The sequence below is a fragment of the Ascaphus truei genome, chromosome 3 (genome assembly GCF_040206685.1).
Source record: "Ascaphus truei isolate aAscTru1 chromosome 3, aAscTru1.hap1, whole genome shotgun sequence".
NCBI classification, from domain to species: Eukaryota; Metazoa; Chordata; class Amphibia; order Anura; family Ascaphidae; genus Ascaphus; species Ascaphus truei.
Genome location: NC_134485.1, coordinates 317710865 through 317737337, shown reverse-complemented (window position 1 = coordinate 317737337; position 26473 = coordinate 317710865). Strand labels below are relative to the sequence as shown.

At 43.2% G+C, this 26473-nt stretch overlaps 1 protein-coding gene across 1 annotated transcript in view; it reads left to right on the top strand.

Moving 5' to 3' along the window:
• SIAH3 (siah E3 ubiquitin protein ligase family member 3) overlaps nucleotides 1-20737 on the top strand; it is a 110453-nt gene extending 89716 nt beyond the window's left edge. The window contains exon 2 of the mRNA XM_075591124.1: nucleotides 19680-20737. Within this exon, the coding sequence (XP_075447239.1) occupies nucleotides 19680-20270 (591 nt within the window). The 3' untranslated portion in view covers nucleotides 20271-20737. The remainder of the gene's footprint in view (nucleotides 1-19679) is intronic.
• Nucleotides 20738-26473: the final 5736 nt, after the last annotated feature.

The following is a 26473-nucleotide window of genomic DNA, read 5'->3' as shown; positions in this document are numbered from 1 at the left end:
TGCTAGACACAGGTAAGCGCAGAAAGGAAAATCACAACCATGTTTATCTCCAGACTCTCATTCCCTCGTTATTTCTCTAGATAAGCTAAGGGGGGTCATAGGGAACTTTAAAGAGATCGGTTCTCTGTGCGGCATGTTAGTCGGGGGGGGGGAAGGAGGTTGGAGGGGGGTGGTATGGGGAAGGAAACCTGGGGGTTAGTGTATTGTCCCTTGTGCAGCGTGTGCCATACCAGAAAAAAAAAAAAAAAAAAAACAGGTTTTTACGTTGTGTTTTTGGGGGTTACAGATTTTTGTCAGAGAGGAACTTCAATCTCACAATATTTGAGAAATACATTTTGACCGGGTATGGGTGTGCATATGCTGTATTTAAGAGCCCGTTGCTCTTGGGGGGGCAAAGGTGGGGGGGGAAAGGGGTGGGGGGGGAAAGGCAAGGGAGGGGGGTAGGTGGGGGGGGGGAGCTGGCTTATCTCTCTAGGCATAGGTAAATTTTTCAACTTGTGGGAAATCTTTTTGGCCGTTTGTGAATGCTGTAAACCCTTGCTATGAGTGTTTATTACTCATTCTTTAACCAACTGTGGGTCTTTGTCGCCCATTACTAGGCATTATATCGGTTGCGAATTCTGTTCTTTCAGGGGGCGGGGGGGGGGGGGGGTAAGGGGAGACATCTGGTCACACATTTGGGTTTGCATATCACATTGTTAGGGCATCTCCTATATGCGGCAGTTCGCGACCCCATGAGGGGTTAATTGAGTTCTTGCCATTAATCGGGGCCTCAGCAGTTCTAGGGTCCCAGGTGTATCCGGGGGGGCAGGGGGGGAGGGACACTTGGGTGAACATCCACGGTACCTTTAGGATTTGTCGGGGGGGAGGAGTGGGGGGGAGAAGGTGAGGGTGTTATTTTCATACGACCTGTCTCTTGGTGGTTTCAGCTTGGGAGGGAGGAGAGGGGGAGGATTCCCTTGACCAAAAGGAGTTCAGGGGGCCGGCGGCCCTGTCCACGCGGGCGCCTCGGTGCTGAGTCTCTTGGCCTTCAGGATGAATGGCCGGGGGGGAGAAATAGTATGAGGGGGGGTATCTCAGCGGAGATAGGCCCGTCATCTGCTGGCTTGTGCTGGGGCTCCGGACGGCTCGGCTCGGGGCGGACAAGGTTAGGATAGGGGAGGAGGGGGGGAGTGAGGGGTGGGGGGGGGAGTGAGGGGTGGGGGGGGAGGGCAATAGGGAGTGGGCTGTTAGACACTTTTGGGGGAAATTCGTTCGGTTTGGAGTGCTGTTCTAATAGCGTTCTGGGGAGGGTGTCGGGAGCTCTCCTTTTACCCGTCCATTCACGGAGGATGGAGGGTTGTGGCACTCTGAGGCTCAGGCAGCAGGGCCAAATTCTTGGCAATTGGGACAGCAATTGTACCCCTTTAAGGGGAGATGTTCCTTTAAGATGGCCGCTTCCTCCTCTGCAGCCACGTGGTGGGACCAGCAGTACTTTCAGTGAGAGGGTACTCTCCCAGTGCTCTCCCCTGCCGGGATCGCCTGATGGGGTATGAAGCTAGGTTTATTGATTAATTGTCTCGGGGGGGGGCACGCGGGGACCGCAGCGGAGTGATGCTGCTCAGGCTTCCTCGCGGGGCTGCGGGAGGCTGCCGCAGGCACTGCTCACGGGGGAAGGGGGGTTTCCCCGAACACCACAGTCAGACCGGGCACCGTGGGACACCCGGAGCTTAGCTCCACCGCCCCTCCTACCTCCCGCTCCGCTTCTCCAGACGGCTTCTCCGATTTTGTGTGTGGGGCAGGGGGAGACTTCCACCGGGGGTCGGGGCTCGCAGGAGGCCTCCCAGAGCACCGGCAAACCCACTCCAAATCGCAGGGAGAGGTGAGTCCTGTGCACAGCTAGTCTTTGGGGTTCTGGGCTGTAAGGTTTGGGGGGGGATTTGTTTATTTAAATGCTGTGTCTTAGGTTATTCGTTGGAGGGGCCCTGGAGCAAGTCTCTCAGGCAGCCATTCCTCGTGACGTCCAAATTTGCATATTTAAAGTATAAATACATTTGCAGTGCTGTGCTGCTGTACGGTATGTCTCATTTGAAAATTGTTGAAACGCATAGGCGTGTACAGTACTGTAACAGTGTCACATTTCGGCATATACAGCGCTCTCCCCTCGCTCAGGATAATTAACTGCACTTCAGGGTATTTCAACTTCTTATCTTCTGTGCAATGCAGTACATCTCTCCCACACCATTCTTTTGAACGTGTGTCTGGTTTGAATCACATTCCTGCTTGACAGCAGGAATTTACTGCGCATGCGCCTGTAACTTTGCCCACCACTGCTTGCTTGAGTGAGTGAAAAAAAATTATTGTAATTTTTTTTTCTCCACAAGCCTGCAAAAACCATCTTACTGTACTACGATATTCAATCTGTGCTGTACAGTAGCTTTTGACTGCGACCCTGTGCGTTTGACTGCACATGGTTGATTTGTGTGCTTTTTACATACTGTATTTGGGGTGTATTATTATGATGAACTGCCTTTTGAAATTAAATTATGTCTTTAGCTTTGAACTTCATGCGCCTGTCTTTAATTTTTGGAATCTTGCCATTGTGTTTTGAATCCGTCCATAGCCGAGCTTGAAAGCCTCACTGCGCCTGCGTGTACTCTAAGCCTCTTTGAGATGGGAGCTAGCTGCTTACTGCGCATGAGTCACCCAACCCCCCGCTCTCCACAGAGTCATTAATTTTCTGAATCTTGCCATTGTGTTCTTAATCCGTCCATAGCCGAGCTTCAAAGCCTCACTGCGCCTGCGTGTGATCCTTTTTCAGATGGGAGCTATTTAGCTGCTTAGCTGCTTACTGCGCATGAGTCACCCAACCCCCCCCCCCTCTCCACAGAGTCGTTAATTTTTTGAATCTTGCCATTGTGTTCTTAATCCGTCCATAGCCGAGCTTCAAAGCCTCACTGCGCCTGCGTGTAATTCTCTTTGAGACGGGAGCTTTGAGGCTTTGTTTACGGCATCGTTTTGGAAAATCCCTTCTCGAATTTGATTTGCACAGAGCATCACCTTGATATTATAATAATATTAATAGCATGTTTTTGTATAGCGCTGTTAGTTACAGTACACGTAGCGCTTTGCAGAGACATTTTGCAGGCACAGGTCCCTCCCTGTCCAGTGGAGCTCACAATCTACTGTATGTTTTTGGCGCCTGAGGCACAGGGAGATAAAGTGACTTGCTTTTTAAGTACTGTATTTGGGGGTTGTATTTGGGGGTTTATTGATCAAATTATTATGATGAACTGCCTTTTGAAATTACTGTACTCTACTCTACAGTATGTAATTTCTTTGAACTGCAGCACAACTAATCCTTCATCCCTCCCCCACGCACACACAAACTCTTTTCGACAGACACCTCCACAGAGTCATTCATTTTCTGAAGTTAGTCATTGTGTTTTTAACCCGTCCCTAGCCGAGCGTCAATCGCCTCACTGCGCCTGCGTGTACTCTAAGCCTCTTTGAGATGGGAGCTACACTGGCGACACACTTTATTCGAGCTCGGCTAGTCCCACGAATTCGGGTATACTCGGGTGTATTGAGGTTTGTGACTGTTATCTGCCCGAGTGCATTGCGTTATTTTCCAGGCAGGGATTGAAGCATTTTATTCCCGCTGGCTGCAATACTGCACAGTATATATATATATACTGCATTACAATTCATGAATTTATGCCATCTGGTAGACACGCGAAGCATTGCAGCCTATTAAATCCTAATCATTATCATTTAACAGATCAGCCGCCCGTCAGCCAGGCATGAACCATGGCTGGGAAGGCAAACGCAACGGGGCTTGTCTGAGGTGAGGAGCGGCGCATTCCAGGTATCTGCCAGGTACATACTGGGTATTTGCTCGAATAAAGTGTGTCGCAGCAGTAGCTGCTTACTGCGCATGAGTCACCCAACCCCCCCATCTCCACAGAGTCATTCGACAGACACCTCCACAGAGTCATTCATTTTCTGAAGTTAGTCATTGTGTTTTTAATCCGTCCCCAGCCGAGCGTCAATCGCCTCACTGCGCCTGAGTGTACTCTAAGCCTCTTTGAGATGGGAGCTAGCTGATTACTGCACATGACTCACCCAACCCCCAAAACCCTTTGAGGCTTTGTTTATGGAAACGCTTTGGAAAATCCCTTCTCGAATTTGAAATGTAAATCTGATGTGCACAGCATTGTGAGAATTGAGAGTAAAAAAAAACATTAACTGATTCATGTTGTTTTGTCATTCATTGTTATACTGTAGATGTGGAGGGGGAGGGGGTGTGGTTGTTGTCAATGATTATGATTACCAGGAATGTGAATAAATATTTATTTTATTTCATCAGGAACAAAAAAATACAAATATAAAAATAATCATGAATAAAACATAATGCAGTCTTTATTCAGTTCTTCTGGCAGATTGAAATTGGATAAACATTTACAAAACATTTGTAAAACATGGAGAAACATGAATTATGCACATTTATAAGAATATTATTTAATAATATATATACTGTAATGTATAATATATATATATACTATATATATATATATATATATATATATATATATATATATATATATATATATATATATATATAGTATACATAGTAATATTATTTTTTCCGCCTTTATCTTGTTCCTCATTCCGTGTACAGTACAGTAGTTCAATGAGAGAGGAGAGGTTTTGTGTACATCAATACTGCTGTTTATGTACTGTACATTTTACTGTACAAAACAGATTAGACTGGACACAAAACTCCACCTCCCCCCAGGTGCTACTTTCTCTGGAAAGAAAAAAATTGAGCAGTTAGTAGGCAGTTACTGTAGTACTGTCAAACTAGTCTATACTGGAACTACTGTATACTCTGACTACTGTTAAATACTGTGTACTGTAACCTGATGTTGATGCTGCTCTCTCTGTAAAGAAAAAACTGTAACTACTGTATACTCTGACTATTGGGAAAGACAAAATCTGTGCCATACTTACCTGTATCATACGGTACTTACAATACTACAGCACAGTACTACTTTCCTGATGCTTGCCCATAACGCGCGATGACAATGGGCAACACAGTGGCAATATGGTCTATATATTTATTGCAGCGTTCCACGGTGAGAACATCGTTCCAAAAACTCATTATGCCTTTCAACAACTCATCCTTTTTGGAGGGTTTCGCCACTTTCCGGATATGGTCCGTCAGCTGATGCCAGACCATTTCGATCGGATTGAAGTCTGGCGATCTGTCATTGGAAAAAAAGGACAATTATTTTAAGAGATACAGTACACAGTAAAAACAGTGGGGACAAAAATGAGACACGGTCTACTGCACTTACTTCGCTGGCGTCTTTCCCAGTTGATACCGCGCTCAAGGATATGCGCTGTTGACGCGGTGTGCTTCGGTTCGTTGTCCTGGTAGAAGCGGTGACCATTGGGGAACTCGCGTGTGATATATTGCACTATCTCAGGGACAATGTTGTCTTGGAAGAAAGCTTTATTCATTATTCCTATAGCAAGAAAAGAAAAGTCCTCAAAAAACTGCACAATAGTACAGTACAGTGCATACAGTAAGGTTACACTAGTAAAGTACAGTGCATAAGGCTACATTATAGTTGATATATTTTACCTTCAAAGATGACAATGCATCCTGGTCCACGCCTAGAGATGGCACCCCACACATGCAGCTTCACGGGGTATTTTGGCCACGGCTTAAAAGATACGCGGCCTTTTTTGTGGAATGCAATGCTTGCAAATCTCTCCAGCGACACAGTAGACTCATCAGTGAAGACGCAATCCTGGAAAGTCTCCCCATTGTCGATCCATGCCTGGGCCTGGACCACTCTTTTAATTTTGTTTGCGTCCCGTATCGTGGGGTATGCTCTGTAATGACAAGGAATAAATAATTTTAGCGGTACAGTACAGTTTCCTAAACAACACTTTTACCTCCTGTACTGTCCAGTACTAACCTCACACGTCCATATTTCATCCAATGCTGCGTTTCATCTTCTTTATGCTGCTCTCGGATACAGTCAGATTGTGCTTTTCCTGCAAAGTGTTTTTGACCCTTAATGCACTCTTCTCATCATTCTCCTCACTTATTTTGTCCACCAGAAGAGTTGTCTCCCTACAATGTAAAGAAAATATATTGTTTTATTAATATGCAGCAATATAAAATTAATATATAAATATAAATATACAAAATATATATACTGTTTACTGTTGTACTATATACTGTATATACAAAATATATATACTGTTGTAATATATAATATAAATATAAATATACAAAATATATATATTGTACTGATATAAATATAAATATACAAAATATATATAATGTTGTAATATAAATATAAATATACAAAATATATATACTGTTGTAATATAAATATAAATATACAAAATACAGCTAAACCCCGTTATAACGCGGGTCTCGGGGTCCACCCCGAGACCACCGCGTTACTAACGGGGTCGCGAGAAAAAAAAATGGCCGCCGCGCTTTAGCGCATATTCATCCCGCGGGACAGGAGATGGGAGCGGGCATGTCCCTCCGCTCCCCGCTTCCCCCTGTCACCGCGGGACAGGCCGCGGGGCAGGAGATGGGAGCGGGGATGTCCCTCCTGTCCCCGCTTCCCCCTGTCACCGCGGGACAGGCCGCGGGGCAGGAGATGGGAGCGGGGATGTCCCTCCTGTCCCCGCTTCCCCCTGTCACCGCGGGAACTGGCAGGCAACATCCACTCCTCACGAGCCGCACGGCGCATGCGCATGCGCACGGCGAACGTGAGGGGTGCCTGCATAAGTGTGCTGCTTTTGGAGACAGGTAAGCAGTCTCCGGAAGACCGCTAACCCCCCCCCCCCCCCCGCCGCAGCACAGGGCCCTCGCGTGTGTGTAAGTGTCTGTGAGTGTGTGTAAGTGTCTGAGTGTGTGTGTAAGTAAGTGTAAGAGCCGGAGCGGGAGGTGGGAGGTTTGACAGGGAGGGGGGGCGTGGCTTGAGCGGAGGGACCCGCTACTCTCCCCCCCCTCCCTCCACGGACTGCAGGAGGGAGCTGCTACTCTCCCCCCCCCCTCCCTACACGGACTGCAGGAGGGAGCTGCTACTCTCCCCCCCCTCCCCGGACTGCAGGAGGGACCAGGTATGTAGAACTTAAGCATGGTAAAAAGGCCTCGCTTTAATATGCTAACACTATGTGCAACGTGTGGGGTATTTAACAACAAATGACAATCTTGCTGACATGTAATCTATCTTTGGTACAGAAATCTGCCTAGCCTCATTGCCAAGATGATCATCTTCATCTTTTGGTAACACAAGTGCTGTTCATTTCTATGGGTCCCTCCCTCCACTGGCTGCAGGAGGGACCCGCTACTCTCCCCCCCCCCCCCCCTCCCTCCACGGACTCGGGCTGGAGCACTCATACATACACACATACACACACACACACACACACACAGGCACTCACGCACTCATACACACACACGCGCGCACACACATGCAGGCACTCACGCACTCACACACACACACAGACAGGCACTCGCACTCACACACACAGACCGCTAACCCCCCCCCGCCGCAGTACAGGGACCGCCGTAGCCGCAGCGCAGCGCAGGGCCCCGCCACCCCCCCAACCCCCACAGCACAATGACTTCCCACCCCCTTAACTTTGTGAAACAAAAGTCACAAGACAGGCAAAATACATCTGTTAAAGTGCAGTTGTCTGTTTATTTCTATATAATAATTGTGTGCAGTGTGCAGTGTGTGTACAGTGTGTCAGTGTGTGCAGTGTGTGCAGTGTGAGCAATGAGCAGTGTGTGTGCAGTGTACAGTGTGTGTGCAGTGTGTGTGCAGTGTGTCAGTGTGTGCAGTGTGAGCAATGAGCAGTGTGTGTGCAGTGTGCAGTGTGCAGTGTGTGTGCAGTGTGTCAGTGTGTGCAGTGTCAGCAATGAGCAGTGTGTGTGCAGTGTGTGTGCAGTGTGCAGTGTGTGTGCAGTGTGTCCAATGAGCAGTGTGTGTGCAGTGTGCAGTGTGTGTGCAGTGTGTCCAATGAGCAGTGTGTGTGCAGTGTGTGTGCAGTGTGTCAGTGTGTGCAGTGTGAGCAATGAGCAGTGTGTGTGCAGTGTGCAGTGTGTGTGCAGTGTGTGTGCAGTGTGTCAGTGTGTGCAGTGTGTGTGCAGTGTGTGTGCAGTGTGTGTGCAGTGTGTGTGCAGTGTGAGCAATGAGCAGTGTGTGTGCAGTGTGCAGTGTGTGTGCAGTGTGTCAGTGTGTGCAGTGTGAGCAATGAGCAGTGTGCAGTGTGTGTGCAGTGTGTGTGCAGTGTGCAGTGTGCGTGCAGTGTGTGTGCAGTGTGTCAGTGTGTGCAGTGTGAGCAATGAGCAGTGTGTGTGCAGTGTGCAGTGTGCAGTGCAGTGTGTGCAGTGTGTCAGTGTGAGCAATGTGCAGTGTGTGTGCAGTGTGTGTGTGCAGTGTGCAGTGTGTGTGCAGTGTGTGTGCAGTGTGTCAGTGTGTGCAGTGTGAGCAATGAGCAGTGTGTGTGCAGTGTGCAGTGTGTGTGCAGTGTGCAGTGTGTGTGCAGTGTGTCAGTGTGAGCAATGAGCAGTGTGTGTGCAGTGTGCAGTGTGTGTGCAGTGTGGCAGTGTGAGCAATGAGCAGTGTGTGTGCAGTGAGTGTGTGCAGTGTGTGCAGTGTGCAAAAAAAAAATGTAAAAAAAAAATTTTTAACATTTTTTTTTTTTTTTTTTTAAAACGGGAGCCACGGGAAAACCGCGTTATAACCGAATCGCGGTATAACGAGGCGCGTTATAACGGGGTTTAGCTGTATATATACTGTTGTAATATAAATATACAAAATATATATACTGTACTGATATAAATATAAATATACAAAATATATATAATGTTGTAATATAAATATACAAAATATATATACTATTGTAATATAAATCAACAGAAATAACAAAATTATTAGATTTAAATTAAAATTAATTTTATTTTAAAGTTGTATAAATATACTTACGCGTTAGTTACCCTTGGTGCCCTTTTGCAGTCTCTGTTTTTTCCTTGTGCATGATAGCTCACGGTGGTTGCTGGCACAACAATGCCAGAAGTAGTTAACCAGCGTTGGATAGCAGCAATTCGGTGTCTGCTCGTGTACATCTCCTTAATTCGCATGCTGAGCTCCTTGGAAATCTTTTTAACAGGCATTGCTGCGAGTAGAAAGAAATACAAACACAAGAATGTATATTCGATGTTTAGTCGATGTGTATTCAATGTGCAGTGAATCCACAAAATGGATGGTGTATTTATACGGTAATGACTCACATTAGAGTACGCCCACTTTCAACACCTGTACCTGGTCGCCATGCATAAAAGGTTACACACTTTGCATAGCCCACCACTCGATGATCTTTATCTGAACTTGGCCTTGTCCAGATACTGCATTGTGCCACCTGCTTCCATGGAGCAACCCCGATTCTACGGACGCAGGAACCCACTCGCCACTGCCGTGCCTGTCAAGCAGAAAAAGCGAAAGGCGGTTGCCGTTTCCACGCCATGGCAAAAGCGACAGGCTAAGGCCAATAAAGAAAACCTTCTGCTGACCCCAAAGGCTAAGGGTTTTCATAGACGTCAGCCTTATTATGTCAAGAAGATATACGGTGATGAACTCTCGACGCAAAATGATTGGCAGCCAACCCATCGAACCCGCAGACCACTTCCTCACATATGCTTCGACGACTCTGCCGCCGCTGTCCCGGAAATCTTCAGCCCGTCTTCTCCACCCCTCGTCCTTGACGCTGCCGCCACCCTCACGGAAACCAACAGGCCATCTTCTCCAGTTCTATCCGACGACGCTGCCTCTGAAATCCACGAGTCACTTTCTCCTTTGCTCTTATACGACTCTGCTTCTCGCCTGGAAATCCAAAGGTCACTTTCTCCATCCCTCTTCGACGACGCTGCCGCTTCTCCTCTACCGGATATCCACAGGTCACCTCCTCCACTCTTCTTCGATGTCGCTGCCACTTCTCTCCGTGAAACCCCCATCTCATCCTCCGTTGCACCCATTCCCCCAGATGTTCACACGCCATGCACAAGAAGCAGCTCGTTAGACCGGCTGCTGAATGGGATAAGTGTGGATCTCCCCGGGAATTCTATTGTGCTAGCAAAGATAGATCTGCTTCTGGAGACAATGCTAAATGTGGAGCAACGGATGCTACAAATGGATCAACGGATGGATCGACGGATGGAGAAGATAGAGGCAGACATAGCGGGCATACATTATTTGCTCGGTGTTAATGCCGCTGTTTCCCCGACGCTGGAGCAGGGGGGTGACATGGATGTGATGAATGGGACCTTCGACCTCCTTCCATCACCAAGCGCACCCCCTCCACCAGAAGATGCAGTGTACAGTCCACCTGTAGTCAGCTGATGAGGCTGGAAATTGCTTAGGTACATGCAAGCTTGATCGAAACTGCACGCGAAATACGGCTCAGGCTCAGGGTTGTCACTGACGGCGGGACCGTCATTGGAAGCCGGTGCTGGTGCATTGCTTGGCAGCGACTGTCGTTTCTTAGTTGGTTTTAACACAACCCTTCGCCTTTTGCTGTCATCATGATCATAGATACAGGAAAAAGCCGGTGATACACACCAATACCTTCCAACAAATTGTGGCTCAATACGATAAAAACAGGGATCACTACATAACCTTTTCCTTATTGCACGCTTCCACGTATGAGGAGTTGACGAAAATTTGTAAAAGTCATAGTTTTCGATAAAATACTGATACATTTGAACAACTGTTGCCATCTTATCCTCTGTTGCATTAATCGCGGCCCATATCAAATACGCGTAACTTCTGTCGGGTTTTTGTAAAGCGGGCTGCACTTGAACACTCATGGCGGGTGGGTCTCTGGAGAATACTGTAACCGAAACTGTCTTTGTCTTTCTTTAATATGAAAAGCCTAAATTGATACATTTTTGCAACCTCTTCCTTCAGTCTCAAGGCCAAGTTACAATAGCACACTGTGGTATCTTTTTTAAACGAAACACAAGCAAGTCGACACATTACTGAAGCGCATGCGCATTACAATTCATGAATATCTGCCATCTGGTGGACACGCGAAGAATTGCAACCTACTAAATCCGAACCATTCTCAATAAACGCATCAACCGCACGTCAGCCGCGCATGACCCGTGGCTGGGAACGCAAAATGAACGCGGCATGCGCCAGGTGAAGAGCATCGCATTCCATGAAAAAGCCAGGGAAAAAACGGCGATTTGTTAGAATAAAGCTGCCGCGGCAGTAGCAATCACACAAACTTATTTACAGGACTCCCAGTGAGGCCCCAGTCAGAACGAACCTACCTCTAGAACATTGGGTAGAGCTATATATATATATATATATATATATATATATATATATATATATACTCTTCTATCTCCCTATAGTGACATCCCTGATCACAAGACATACTGGGTAGTGGCAATCCTTTTTCCATAGTCATCCTATATCATATGATAGGAAGAGATAGGAAGAGAAGAAACCTAAGTGAGCACACACCTATTAAATGATATAATAGCCCCAAGGAGGGGGAGGGGGGGTAGTTCATATATATATATATATAATTATATATTGTAATGATTTTAATGTATGTATTAGTATGTATATATTTTATATTACTGCTGCGGCCAAGTTTATTCGAGCATTTGCCCGTTCTTGGCCGCAGCAGTAGCCTGGCGCGCGCCCGAGAGTGACGGGCGCGTGCCGAAGCAGCGGAAGAGCGCCCTCCGATCGGGGCGCTCTCCCTACCGCTGCCGGGTCCGCCGGGTCCCCCGGAACCCCCTGCCGCTGTCCCGCGATCGCGGGACACCAGGGCTCCCTCGGGGAGCCCCTGGACGCGCGTGCAGGGGGCGCACGCTCCCGAAGACGCGTGACCGCGCGTCTATGACGCGCGGCACGCCGAGGGGCGGCCACTAGCAAGCCGGGAAATCTCCCGGCTTGCGGTACCGGCCACACTTTAATAAAGTGTGTCGGTAGTGTATCTTTTTTATTTGGCACAATGACCTACAGTCCTATTAACCACCTTTGGCTGTTAGCCATTCTTATAGAGGAGGTGTTGGTGTAGGGGGTGTGGGTAGGTTTCCTTGAGGTGGGAGGTTAGCCCTACGAGGGCTATTATGGTACTGACTTTAGTAAATATGAGATGTTAACTTAGATAAATGTCAAGTTAAGTGTACAAACAGAGCCTAATGAATTACCCCCTGAGAGAAGTGTTTCCTTAATTTGTAAAGGTGCAGCCCTTTGTAAAGCCATATTGAACCAATGAAATTAAAAGGTTGTAAAATATACATCTGTATGATGTATATGTTTTTGTTTTGTTGTTTTAATCTGATACCAATAAGTATCTTTAGATATTATTATTGTTGTTTTTTTTTTTTACTAAATTCTCTTTGGTGTAAAAATTGGGGCAAAACCAGTGAAAATATTTCACCATATTTATCAAAGAAAATGTATCCCATTAGGTTAATCTGATGCACTTGTTTTACTTCTTTACTGTAGTTATGCAGCTGAAAGAATTTAGTCAATAATCAATCTGATCTCTACACTGTCCTTAAAAGTCTGCCAATTTTCGGAACTATGCCCAGGCATGCCCTTTCTGCTCCTCTCTTCTGCATCTCCCATCTGGAAGCATTTTTGTTTGCATGATCCAAGTTTTGGAACGCCCAGCCATCTCCAATCTACCACCAACTTTGCCAACTTAAAAATCCAAGCTGAAAAATTGCCTCTCAAGGATGAAATGTAGCAGCCGCTCCTCTGCAACTATGGGGGTTAGTTATTAAACTGTGATAGTGATGATCAGGGCACTATAGCATTTCTGTGCAATATCACCCTGATAGACATTACTAGCAATCTATTGGCACTATCAGCAGTTTAATGAATGGCCGCCTATGGCCCTTATTAAGTATACGTGGAGCTGCTTCTTTTATTTGAAGCGAGCCCAGAGGTTTGCCAGATGTGGAGAAACAGTAATACAATATACTTTCTAAACAAAATCTTCTAAGCATATAACTCCTATATACTGTACTATAGCGGAGTCCTACAGTGACTATATGTTCCAACTAAAAGTTCACTAACACTCTGAAATAAAAAAGTTTAATAAATGACATATATTATATTTTATACTTAACAGCCATTTCAGGTTTTCTAAATTAGAGAGAACAAAAAACAACATTTCTGACACAAATGCCAGTCATCTGGGTTTAAATATTGAAAAGGATTAACATGTTAGGGTACACCTGACACCTTTTAGGTACACCCATAAGTCCATCAAAATATACACAGAGATGTTGTAAATGAGCATTCTAGCTTACATCAGTTCTTTTTTTTTCAGATGTTACTGACCAGCAATACAGTAGAGATGTACAAATGGACATGATAAACTGGTTAATGTATCTGAAGGTTTTCTATTTGTAGTTACAGTATGAAATGTTGCTTTTCTCTAAAAAGAAAGAATGAAAAAGCTTACGAAGAATGACAATTAATTTCAAGTAGAAAAAATATATATAATCACAGAACAATATCCAGACATATAATACAGATAAAATAAATCCTGCATTTTAAAGTTCTATATTGAGACCATGAGATATTTTCTATCTTTATGATGTGGAAGTCTAGATATTGTCCTTTTGTGGTTTGAATATATACCTAAGATTAATTACAATCCTCTGTCTGCTTTTCCATACATTGTTTCAGTGGAATTGACATTCAGATTAGACCTTGATCCTTTATATATATATATATATAAAAAAAAGACGGCAACAAGGTGATGTTTTAGAGTATACATTGGGGGTTATTCTTTCACATGTTATAGTGCTGCTGGAGGAACTATTGAACAGAAGCTCCATTGACATCAAAGGAAGTTTATGTGCGATAGTGTCCAAATGGGCACAACTGCAGTTTCATGAATACCTCCATTAATTGGATGGCATTTTGTGCAAAGATTTGCCCATACATCTGTAGTCTCCAATTTTTATGCACAAGACAACCTTTATACGATTGATTGGTCCATTCAAAAGTATCCCAACGCACAAAGTGTCTTTCTCTTTCCAGGACAAATAAGGCTACTAGCACCCATCAATATAATTATTATTAAATGATAATTGCATAATACTGTATATGCAGTTTATTCAAAGCTGCACTTCCAACTTGACTTACTGTACCTTCATAAATTGATCTTAAGTTAAAAAAGCAATCCTGACTGCCCTTTTTTAATATATATTATTTTGTTACAGTATTCGCTCCGGGGGTCCTCTGGAGTTGACCCTCACTACCCTCACTATGTTCCGTAACAGGGACCCCCTGGTTCCGATACTTACAGTTGTTTAGGTGCCAGTGTTCTTCTCTCCAAAACAAAATAGATACCAAACCAGGGGCAATAGAAACCTACAATGGACAACATTGTGGCTTCCTTTTGGATTACCTCGGCCACCATGTTTAAATACCTTGGAAGTGCACCGGCACCTAAGACTAAGTATGTCTGTAACTGGGGGGTCCCTAACAGCTCAGTTAAGCTTCTGAGAAGCCCCCAGTTTGAATACTGTAAGAATTGAATTTCTGTTTTGATGTGATTACGGCTTTAAGATAACACATATATGTACAGTAGTAATATGACATATGGTAGGATATGCTACATTTCTTTCATGTCATAAATGTATTTGCAAATATTCCGTATTAAGAAAGTACTTTGAAGCAACGACCATTGAACAAAGTACTGTATTACCTTGTCAATACTTACAATTAGCTTCTCTGTTATACAGTAGGTTAAAGAATTATGCTGAATCTATTAACATATTTAATGGTTCCCTAAGTGAGAATTTTGAATCCTATCCATTTTTTCAAAGGATTAATGTATCGAAGATAACATTTCCAAATCTAATGTTCAACATCATTTTAAAGAGCATTTCCAAATATGCCTTTTAATAGAAACATTTATATTCCTACAGTGCTTAAGTACCTTGACTTGCACTAAGATGTTTAGTAGAATGCCTGCGAAAGTTCATTATTTTTAATTAGTATAATTGTTAATGTTGCATTAAGAGTTTGGTTAGTGTAAGTAATTACAGCCTGTTTATTAGATGTGTGAATTGGCATTCATATTGTGACATTATTAACATTTTGAAGTTGAAAATATCTCTGGTGGTTTACAGCCACTGCTTTGTTTACCAAGGATGTTAAATCAATCATATCTTCAATGCTTACCAAGCAGGCAAAGAATAATCATATTTTAGCAACATTTTTTTTTTCTATCTAGGGCATGGCAGAGATGGAGTCATTCTGCTATGTATTTCTGTTGATATTTACCTGTCCTTATTATTAAAGGATCATTTGTTAAACTTAGGTCAAATGAGATGTAAATACATTAATATGTGAATACAATCTAACACATTTTATCAGCACCAGAAACCTTAAACTTGTAACGCTCCTTGTTCTGCTCTAAAGGAGTTTACATCAAGTTGGATATATACATGATGGTGCTCAGTCTCTTATACCTTTTCAGGATGCTGGATCCATGCTGACTGGGCATGGACAATTACTGTATGTAGAAAAATGATAGGCACCAGGAACTTTTATAGCACAATCAAGAGCTTTATTCACAGCCGTTCATAATGCTCATATGTAACTGGTGTCAAACAATATGGTTACTCTGTGCATCTTACCCTGATAGCTCTTACTCCTTCGCTGGGGAGGTATTTATGCTTGTTTTCCTTAGTATTGGTTAGATTGGCCATCTTCTTAGCTTCAATAATGACCCATCTCAAGTGGCCCCTTGTCAGGGCAGTGCGGCTTCAGTCTGAACTCTGAAGAATCTGTTTCTTGAACATTGAGTGGAGTTATATGTTCTTCTTTCTCCCTATAGTGAAACCACTGGTCACAAGACATACAAAGGAGTGGCTAGCCCTTTCTGCATAGTCATACTGCATCACATGATGGGGGGTAGGGGGTATCCTGAGTGATCCCAAACAGTTAACTCATTATGGCTGTTAAACCCTTATACTAACTAGTTGTACACTCTACTCATGTGTGCCACGCAAGAGAGACCGAACACACACACACAGTGACACACACAAATAGTGACACACACATAGGGACACACACAAACAGTGACACACATAGAGAGTCACATACACACAAACACGAGGAATTGACAATTACTATAAATATAGAAGTGCAATTAGCTACACAGGGGGTGTATGCCCAGCATGCGCGTTGTAAGTGAAACTTCTTTGTGTTATGTCACTGCAATTGTGTTTTGATTTTAATTAAAAACATCACCATCACAAATGCAATTTCTGTGACAAAAGACAAAGAAGTTTCACTTAAAATGTGCGTGCTCGGCACACAAACAATTTTTTTTAATTTAAATGTAATGTATTTCATTTTGTGGTTCTTTTTATTTTTAGTTTGCCCATTTATTGCCATTGTGACAATCCAAGCCCATATTGTGGTCATGGTTTTCCACAGTAACAATCAATGGGTTTATTGGCAAGTGTACTGTTATGCCAATGTTATTTTATTGTGTATTTATTTTGTTTTGCAATCAAGTGGGCAAACATGCTTTTAGCCATTTTTGGCTACTGGTGCCTTTGCCCATTTGTATGTGAGGGGGTGGGGGTTCATGTAGTTGCCCCGAGGAGGGTGGTTAGGCATCCCGGTTGGGTATCGGGTCGGGGGGAGGGGTATGGGTTGACCCCTTAATTACTATAGCGATTACTAACCGCTAAGGTAATTAAGGGGTTAGGGGCCCATTTTAGTTCATTTTTTATTTTAATGTTGTTGCCCACAGTAGACACAAAGGATGCAGAGGAAGATGAGGGCAGCATTCATCCTGGCAGGGGGAAAGTATAACTTTAATTTACTTTATGTTGGCTGGATAATGTTTTTTTTTTAATGGGCAAATGAGCTATTATCCAGATCTGGATAATAGGGATTTTGCCCATTACTGTACTATATGTGTAAGAGTAGGGAGAGGGGGGAGTAATAGTAGGGTACCCATTCATTGCCATTGGGGTTATCTTTCCTCCCAATGAAGGCATAAATAACCACATTGACAATCAAAGGGTGTATTGGCTAGCATTGGTGTATGTATTGTATTTTAATGTTTATTGGAGGTAGAGGGGGTGGATAAAGGTGGTATTTGGTCCATTGTGGGTGTTTATGCCTACCGGTGGATAGTGGGAGTGGTAAACTCCTTCATTACCATAGCTGTAGTAACCGCTAAGGTAATGAAGGGGTTAACTTCTCCCACAAGCCCCCCGATAGACTTAAACTCCCACCATGGGCCAAATACCACCTTCATCCACCCCCTCTACCCCCAATAAACTGTGTACTGGTATTTAACCCCTTCATTACCTTAGCGGTTAGCTGCTAAGGTAATGAAACTGCCTGTAAATGTATTTTTATTACATAGGATTGAAGCTGGGGGTCTCCGGAGCTGGTATTAATGTGTGTCCACTCCAGAGACTCCCGACTTCAATCCGAAGCAGTCAAAAAATATTCTTCAGAGTCACGTTGCGGATGAGAACCTGCGAGTTGCTTGCGAGTTGCATCCGCGCTGTGCATCTTGGTGCTACTAGAATTGCTCAATAATGTTTTGAGCTCCAGCACGGTTTGTCTGTGTGGGAGTGCTACCAATCTGGAAGAAGTACTTCTCGCGTGAGTTTGGCATGTTATCGAAGCTTTCTGAATAGCTACACTTGCAAACTCATTCATGAAATGCCCAAAATGCTTGATAAGTCACTTATCGGGCTACTAGAATAATTCCCTATAACTCTGTTCAGAGGGAAAGTCCAGAGGCAGAGCAGGGAAAGGGCGTGTTGCGTGGTGAGCGATGGTGGCCCTACCTCCTTTTTTTTCACATAGGCCCCTAAAAACCTAGCGCCAGCCCTGTCTTGCTGTGCAATAGCACCGGATCAGCATTATCTCAGCTTACTGCAGTAGTTTCCAACCTTTTTTTGGTGAAGGAACCCTAATGAAATTCTGAGGAACCCCAATGCTCTCTAATAGCGCATCTGAGATCAGATACATTGTAAGGAACCCCAACCCTCTCTTATAGTGTGTGTGAGATCAGCTGCAGTGTAAGGAACCCCAACCCTCTCTAATAGCCAGTCTGAGATCAGATGCTTTGTAAGGAGCCCCAACCCCCTCTAATAGCGTGTCTGAGATCAGATGCATTATAAATTCTTCAGTATTTGGTATAATTTTCAAATGACATGAAATGAAATTACAGGGATCCCTTTAGGGACACCCGGGGAACTCAAGGGTTCCTATTAACCCCTGTTGAAAACACTGGCTTATTGAATCAGCCCCACTGTTTTTTAACATAGATTTATAGAGCTCTGAATAATTAAAAAGTTAAGTGCCAAATGGGGTTAAATGTATTACAGGAATTGAAAAGTGCAGATTCTTTTTGTAGGCTTTGATACCTTTCAATGGACCAACAAGAGTGTTGCTTAAAGCATTAACACTTTTATAAAGCTTCTGAAATGTCACAAGTCTCTACTTCAATTGCTCAAATAGTCTTCTCCATGTCTACCTCTGAGTACCCCTGAAGATGAGACATGTGAAGTTTTGAAAGTCTTTTACACTATAACAATTAGAGATGTGCCAACTTGTCGCTTTCCAGTTTGTGATTGTTTTACTTTTTTGCACCAAGATTTAGCAGTTTCAGGAAATTTCCTTTTTTTTATATATATATATATATATATATATATATACTGCACCGACACACTTTATTCGAGCAAATACCCAGTATGTACCTGGCAGATACCTGGAATGCGCCGCTCCTCACCTCTGACAAGCCCCGTTGCATTTGCCTTCCCAGCCTGGGTTCATGCCTGGCTGACGGGCGGCTGATCTGTTAAATGATAATGATTAGGATTTAATAGGCTGCAATGCTTCGCGTGTCTACCAGATGGCATAAATTCATGAATTGTAATGCAGTATATATATATATATACTGTGCAGTATTGCAGCCAGCGGGAATAAAATGCTTCAATCCCTGCCTGGAAAATAACCCAATATACTCGGGCAGAAAACAGTCACAAACCTCAATACACCCGGGTATACCCGAATTCGTGGGACTAGCCGAGCTCGAATAAAGTGTGTCGCCAGTGTATATAGCCAAATTTCTATTTTCTATTGACAAACAGCAACATTTCAAAATATTTAGCAATTTATTTTAAAAATGTGCTCACTCCCCCCCCCCCCCCCCAAAAAAAAGAACAATGCAAATATGACCTTGCAAAGTTTTGGAAGTGAATCTGTAATTTTTTCACAGAACATCGGCACATGTTTTCCTTTTTGCACACTTTTTTGAAAATTTCAACCATTTCTAATAACTCTATTGGTCCATTCAGCGGTTTTACAGAATTTCTATATCACCTATATGGTTTTTGAAAAGGTGTATTACAGAATCTTTGGAAACTAGGCATAGATAAGCCACGTGTTTCAAAACTGCCATCAATTACTGTACATTCCATGCTTTTATATTTTACAGAATTGGCATCAGATTGTCCCACTGTTTTATTGAATATTTTTGTCTTTCGGGCTAGTTCAGTAGTCAGGAACATTATGAAAGCAAAATATTATTTTGTGTACAGTAATTTTCTCTTTCTCTCTCTCTTTTAGAATGTTTCAGAGAAATGTGAAGTCCCTGAGGATTCCTCTCCACAAACCACTCGACATCACAGTCATCATGAAATGGTCTATGACCCACAGCTAACTTCTTGCACTTGCCCTTTGTATGCCTGCAAATGGGAGGGTCACTTGGAGGTCGTTGTTTCTCATCTGACACAGGCCCACAGAATTAGCATACTGCAAGGAACAGAAATTGTCTTTCTAGCGACTGACATGCACTTTCCAGCGCCAGTGGACTGGCTTGTTACACATTCTTGTCTGGACCACCACTTTTTGTTGGTTCTCAGAAAGCAAGAAAAATATCAAGGCTACCCACAGTTTTTCGCTACCATGTTGATGATTGGCACACCCGCACAGGCAGAAAATTTTAACTACAAGCTGGAGCTGCACAGAAACCGGAGAAGACTGACATGGGAATCCACTCCTCGCTCGGTTTTAGACTGTGTTGACTCCATAATTGCAGATGGTGATTGCCTTGTGCTTAATGCCTCACTGGCTCAGCTCTTTTCTGATAATGGGAGTCTGGCTATTGGAATTGCAATAACTGGAAGCAAACTTTGTGCTGTTGAATCGGAAATGTAAAGATTTTAACCTCTAACCATGAAGACCCGAATGAATGGGCTTTTATTATGCTTGGACTTGAGTCGACAGGGATTTTTAGTGCTTGTACATAGAGTTGGGGGTATTCTGTAAGAAATGTGTGATTGAAGTTCCTTCAAAATGTATTTAGAGTTAGTTGCCATGACAACTTTTTATGAAATGGATCAAAGGAACTAATGAAAAATCAATTTTCACATTAACAGAAATGGCAGTTCTACTTTGTGAAGTGATTTTAAATAATGCAAACTCAAATCATTTTTATACCTTGCACTATATATATATATATATATATATAGAGAGAGAGAGAGAGAGAGAGAGAGAGAGAGAGAGAGAGAGATACACATCATATATAAACACACGCAGATGTATATATATATATATATATATATATATATATATATACACAGTTTATAATATTAAAATAAATACTAACTGGGTGATGCTAAGTATTTTTTACACCACATTTCCTTCTTTAAAGCTGATTTACTTATTTGTTGCAGTTTAGATTAAAAAACAATATTTGTCCTTGCTCCTGATATATATATATATATATATATATATATATATATATATATATATATATATATATATATATATATATATATATAGTTAGGTGCTTGTCCCATAAAGTAATAATAAGATATAGGATACCGTTTTTACACAAAATCAGAGGGCAGCATTCAGGTAAGTAGGCAAATAATTATTTGTATTAGAGAATGACACAAAAACCGACGGGACCTTTCTCAAGGTGGTTTGCCTACTTACCTGAGTGCTGCCCTCTGATTTCGTGTAAAAACAGTATCATATATATATATATATATATATATATATATATATATATATATATATATATATATACACACACACACGTGTGTATGCAGTGGTGTTTTTGTAGAAAAAAATGGTGAAATCAAGGGTATACTCAGTTCAGTTTCAGCCTGTATTATGATGCATACAGTACTGTACCACCACTAACATTTCAACCCTTCAGAAGGAAATTAATCTTTGAACAGAAACAAACGGATGAGTATTTTACAGATGTATTGTCTGCACAAGTACAATAGGGGGAAAATAGTGTCCAATTAAAATGTTAATTGCAGTGGTGTCTTGCACAAATAACAAATGTCAGCATTCTAAAACTGTCATGGTGCAGCCGTGCTTTAACATTGAAACGAATGACATCAACAACCACCATTCATGGACTGAATGCTCGCACAGTATTGTGCAACCAGAAAAATTAATGCTAAAATGTTACAGCAGTGGAACATTGTGTATGCTCTCCCCTCTATCCTTACAGAGTTATTTATCAAAGTCTCCCAGCTCCAAAACTGGTGCAAAATAGTACCACATTTATACACAAAAAAAAGAATAATATTAAAATCAATAAAACCTTTTCTTTGATTAATCTGGTACAGTTGTTTCCCACATTTTCAGCAGGGAGACACTGATGAATAACCTCCTTAAAAACGAATATCCTACTATCATAATAACCTATGTTCAGTTTCCGACTATGTGACCCCTTTGCTCTTTGGCACTTTTATCCTTCAAGTGACACTTGTTCTTCTAAAAAAAACTATTCTGGAAGCATGGATTGATATTCATCATTCAGAAACCGTGATGCAATAGATTGGCTCCAGAGTTGACAAAAGGAATGACATAAGCATTGCTCGATGTACAATGAAGTTGTTATTTGCTATATGTTATGCATATTATGTTCTATTTTTATATCAATTTCATGTCTCAGTATTGTGTAATACTTTTGTTACATGACCAATTTTGAACTGAAAAATCAGATAAACATAAAAGTTTAATAAATAATTATACAAACCCTACTAAATGAATAACTGTTTTTATTGAGTGGAATGGAGACACATGAAGAATGTTAAGGCTTATTTTTACTAAGTAGTGAGGGAGACATGGAGAAGCTCAGCACTGGCAACAGAGATAGCCTCGGCATTTGGGAGTCTAGATGGGGCTTCCACAGTGATCGGTGACCCACTAGATAACAATGATTGCACCTCTCACTAACCCACAAGGTAGAAATGATGTGGGGGGCAAGAAAGGGGTTAATTTTTTATAATAAAGGTACCTCCTCCAACCCATTCATCAATGAGTTCCAATACCTTCCCCTTACCGTTAGAACTGAACGGTCCAGAATTCTTTATCCTAGGAGTAAAGTATTATTCGGCCCTACGTCTTGTAGTTCTCTGTATGTACTTTATTCTTTTTGCGTTTCAGTTCCTCCACCTGGTGAATATCTGGGTGTACGAGCCAATTTATGATCTCCAGGAAACTACAATCATGTACACCTGTCACACTGTTTGAGCTTACCGATATCCAGCAGATCCTTCTTTATAAACAATGGCTATATCCTCATAGATGGCACTCCGCTGCCTTAAAATTAATCAATCGCCCCTTTTTTCATAACTGTAAATGGTTCTACCATCTATCCGGTCGCCAAAGCATGTTGCCTAGGAGTGATATTTGACTCTTCCCTTTCCTACTCCATTTACTGTACATTCACGACATGGCTAAAACCTGTCACTTCTTTCTCCGTAATATTGCTAAGATCCGCTCTTTCCTCTGCCACGCTTCTGCTAAACCTCTTATGCATGCCGTTTGCCTCTCCCGTCTTATTGTAACATACTGCTAACATACCACCCTGTTTTACAACTTTCTCCTTTACAATCTATCCAAAATTCTGCGTCTAGAATCATTTCACTTTCTCCCAAAACAGTTTTTAGTCATCTCCTCCTTAAATCCCTCTCCTGGCTTCCGATCAAGTTTTGGATCACCCACAAAGTTCTCCTCCTTACCTTCAAGGCTCTCCACTCATCTGCTCCTCTATACAAATAGTCTCTGATCTCTCGCTATGCCCCTGTTTGTCTCCTGCATTCTATCCACAACTGTCTCTTTTCCACCCCTTTTACCTCTACTGCGCTCTCTCTCCTTAAACCTTTTTCCCTCACTGTCCTTACCTGTGGAACTAACTCATATTCGGTTTATGTCAAGCACCTTCTCTCCCCACCTTTAAGACTAACCTGAAAATTAATCTGTTAAATTAAGCCTTTAATTAGCTTGGACTCGTCGATACTGTCCCATACCCACAGTCACTCCTACCAATGAATACAATCTACTGCCCTTATTCCCTGACCTGCTGTCTCTGTACATTTCCCATCATCCCACTTAGATTGTAAACTGGGGCCGAGATTTCCTTTCCTATTTTCTGATCTTATTTGTTGCACTTATTATACTATAATTTCCTGTACTGTATTGTCTTTCTTATAAAGTACTAAGTACAGCTGTGGGCAATATATAAATAGAGCTTGTAGGAGGACATGTGTAGAGGTACACAATGGAGACTGTTGTAAGGTGAAATTATAACAAGTTTATTGTGCCTGTCGCTTTAAACAGCAAAAAAATCAACATAAGCGAAATAGTGAGCCAACCAAAAACCCCTATCACTGCTTTGGAGACTATCTATACATGTAGCTCAGCCCTCTCTGACTGGGTTGGTTAGCTAAGCTATTTACCAGCCCCAAATCATGGAGACATTTATCAATACACATACATCGATAATAGTCTTATACGAAAAAGTCTAATCTGTTAGCTGGGCTGGTCTAGGGGAAGCTTCTCTGCTCTCCTGGAACCGCACCCTTGTGTGCACAGAAAATGTCAGGCTCTAGGTTAGAATCTTGTCCTCTTTGTCTTGTGGTCAGCTTGTCGCTCAAGACATCTGCCCTTCCTTGGTTCAGCCCAGTTGTGGACTAAGGAATCTCTGCTCTGTCTCCAAGTTCAGCTCAGGTGTGAGCAAAGGAGTCTCTCTTCCTGTCTCAAAAGACAGGCTTTTCTAAGCCTTCTAATCAGGCAGGTGGTGTTAGTTAATTGCCTACCAGCAGTTAACCACCACATTGCTGGATTAGAGGCACATTTGTGAACAGGGATAAGTCCCCTGTTACATACCTTCCCTGTTTGTGGGATGCTCGGGCTTACCACGGCCAAAGCCCATCCTTCCACTCTCATTCGAGATCTTTGTGACTTGAATGAGAGTGGATGGAGGAAGAGAACCCTCTGTCCCGCTGGGATTGGAGCCCTTTCTCCAGTTTATTTTTGTCTCCTCCCGAAGGTGCTTGAGGAGGACTTTTTCCTAGTAAAGTCTTTTTACAGAGTGTGCGGTCATGAGATTTCTGTTGCGTCGGGCACTCCTCTTTTTGTAGACAAACTGTATGGCAACAGTTGTAGAGCAGTTAGGACTAGCCCGTAGAGTTTTCCGCTTTTGAAGCGGTCTTTCTGCACCTCCTCCACACAACGGAGTCACCAGTTCAGCTTCTTTGGGACTGAGTTGCACCTCCACCGCCCTTTCCAGAGAACGTCCTATCTTTTCAGCTTCCTCAGCTAAGGATTCTTCTGGCTTTGATTCTGCACTCCTACCTCTGTTTGTTGCCTGTTGGGCAGCTGTAGGTTTGGCTAGTGCTTTCTTAGGTGGCTCAAACTTCGTAATATTGTTTTGAAGGTGCGTGGAGTCCCCAACTCTCACTGTACCCTTGATCTCACGGGTTACTGTGGGATACTGGTGCTTGGGCAGAGCCAATACCTTTTTCCGTATTGGAGGAATCTGTAAGTTACTGGTCTGCAGAGTCTCAACCTGTTTGAGTGCGTCTTGCAAGTCTCTTCTCAGGGAATTTATCTGCGTACTTTGCTTTCTCTGAGCTTGCTTCCACATTTTCATTGCATTGTGAAGCACTATGAACTTCTTTGCTTGGGCCACAGTTACTTGTTTCAGTTTCTGGACCTTCTTGTGCTCCCTTTTGTGCCGCATCACCTGGGTTCTAAGCTTGGCCTTTAGCGTTGCTTTGGTGACTCACAGGGTAGCCTTCAGTTTCTCATGCTGCCTTGCGGGGACATACTGGGTAATCAGACGTTCCTGCAGCACTTGAATTTCTTTAACAACCTGCAGATTGTCTTCCTGCAGAGTTCGCTGCTCCTCCTCGGCCTTCTCGAGGTGCGTACGCAGACCTTGCAGTTGGTTCTGCAGTCGGTGCTCTGCTTCAAACTTCTCACCTTCCAAAAGTCTATTTATTTCTTTAAGCTCGTGCAGCTTTTCATTTTTTTCCTTGACGTCGTTTGTCAAATTAAAATTTTCTTCTTTTAGTTTTAAGTTTTTTCTTTGTAATCTTAAATGTTCTCCTTTTTCAGTCTCTGTACTATTCAGGGCCTTCTTGCAGTCCTCCTTCCATTTACGCACATCTGCTTTGAGAATGACAGTCTCCTGGCGTGAGATTTCCTTCTCTAGGTTGAGGGTCTGAAGCTCCTTCTGAGAGACTTTGAGATCTGTTTTAAGATTGACAATCGTTTCTTTAGATATGTCCAGCTCCTCAGTCAGACTGTGTAGTTCCTTTCTGGAAGCTTCCAGGTCTGTGCGGCAGCTGTTGGTCTCATGATGTGAGGCATCCAGTGCTCTGCGGAGTGTCTGAACCTCTTTCTGAGATACGTCCACCTCTGTCCGGACACTGTTGACCTCCTGTTGTGAGGCATTCAGCTCTATGCGAAGAGTGTGAACCTCTTGCTGGAAGACTGTCATCTGCTTCAGTGCCTCTCATACTTCCGCTTAGCCATCATTTTATCAGATTGGCTTTGCTTTTCATCCATGGCGGAAATAGTAGCGTTTGCAGTATTTAGATCAGTCTTGAGATCGTCCAATTCTGTCCTGGCTAAGGAGTAAATTGTGAGCACATCTTTTTGTAGCCTCGCGTTATTTTTCTGTAGCTCTGTGTAACCATCTTTCTTTTGTTTCAAATGTTCACGGAGCATATCACAGTCACGCCTGGCATTTTTCAGGGCATCTTCAGGGCTGGTCAAGGGATCGTCACTCACTGGTTCCGGCTCCACTTCCCTGGGATGGTTGGTTGAGGGTTCCTCACTGTTGGCACCGGACAGACACTTCTTTGGGGTACACGACTTCTGCCTTGGGCCCTCTGGATATTCGGTTAACCGCGGGCCGAATTCTCTATTTTCTCTAGGCTGCAGGGCAACTCGGTCCCCCTTTTCCTCCACAGGATCTGCGGACGTGTCTGTTCCTTCCACGGTAAGTGACGAACCGCTTTTCTTTTTCCGCTTTTTTGTTTTGGATGACTCCGTCCCATCAGGAATCCTGGGGTCTCCTTCTTTATTTGATACTTTAGCAG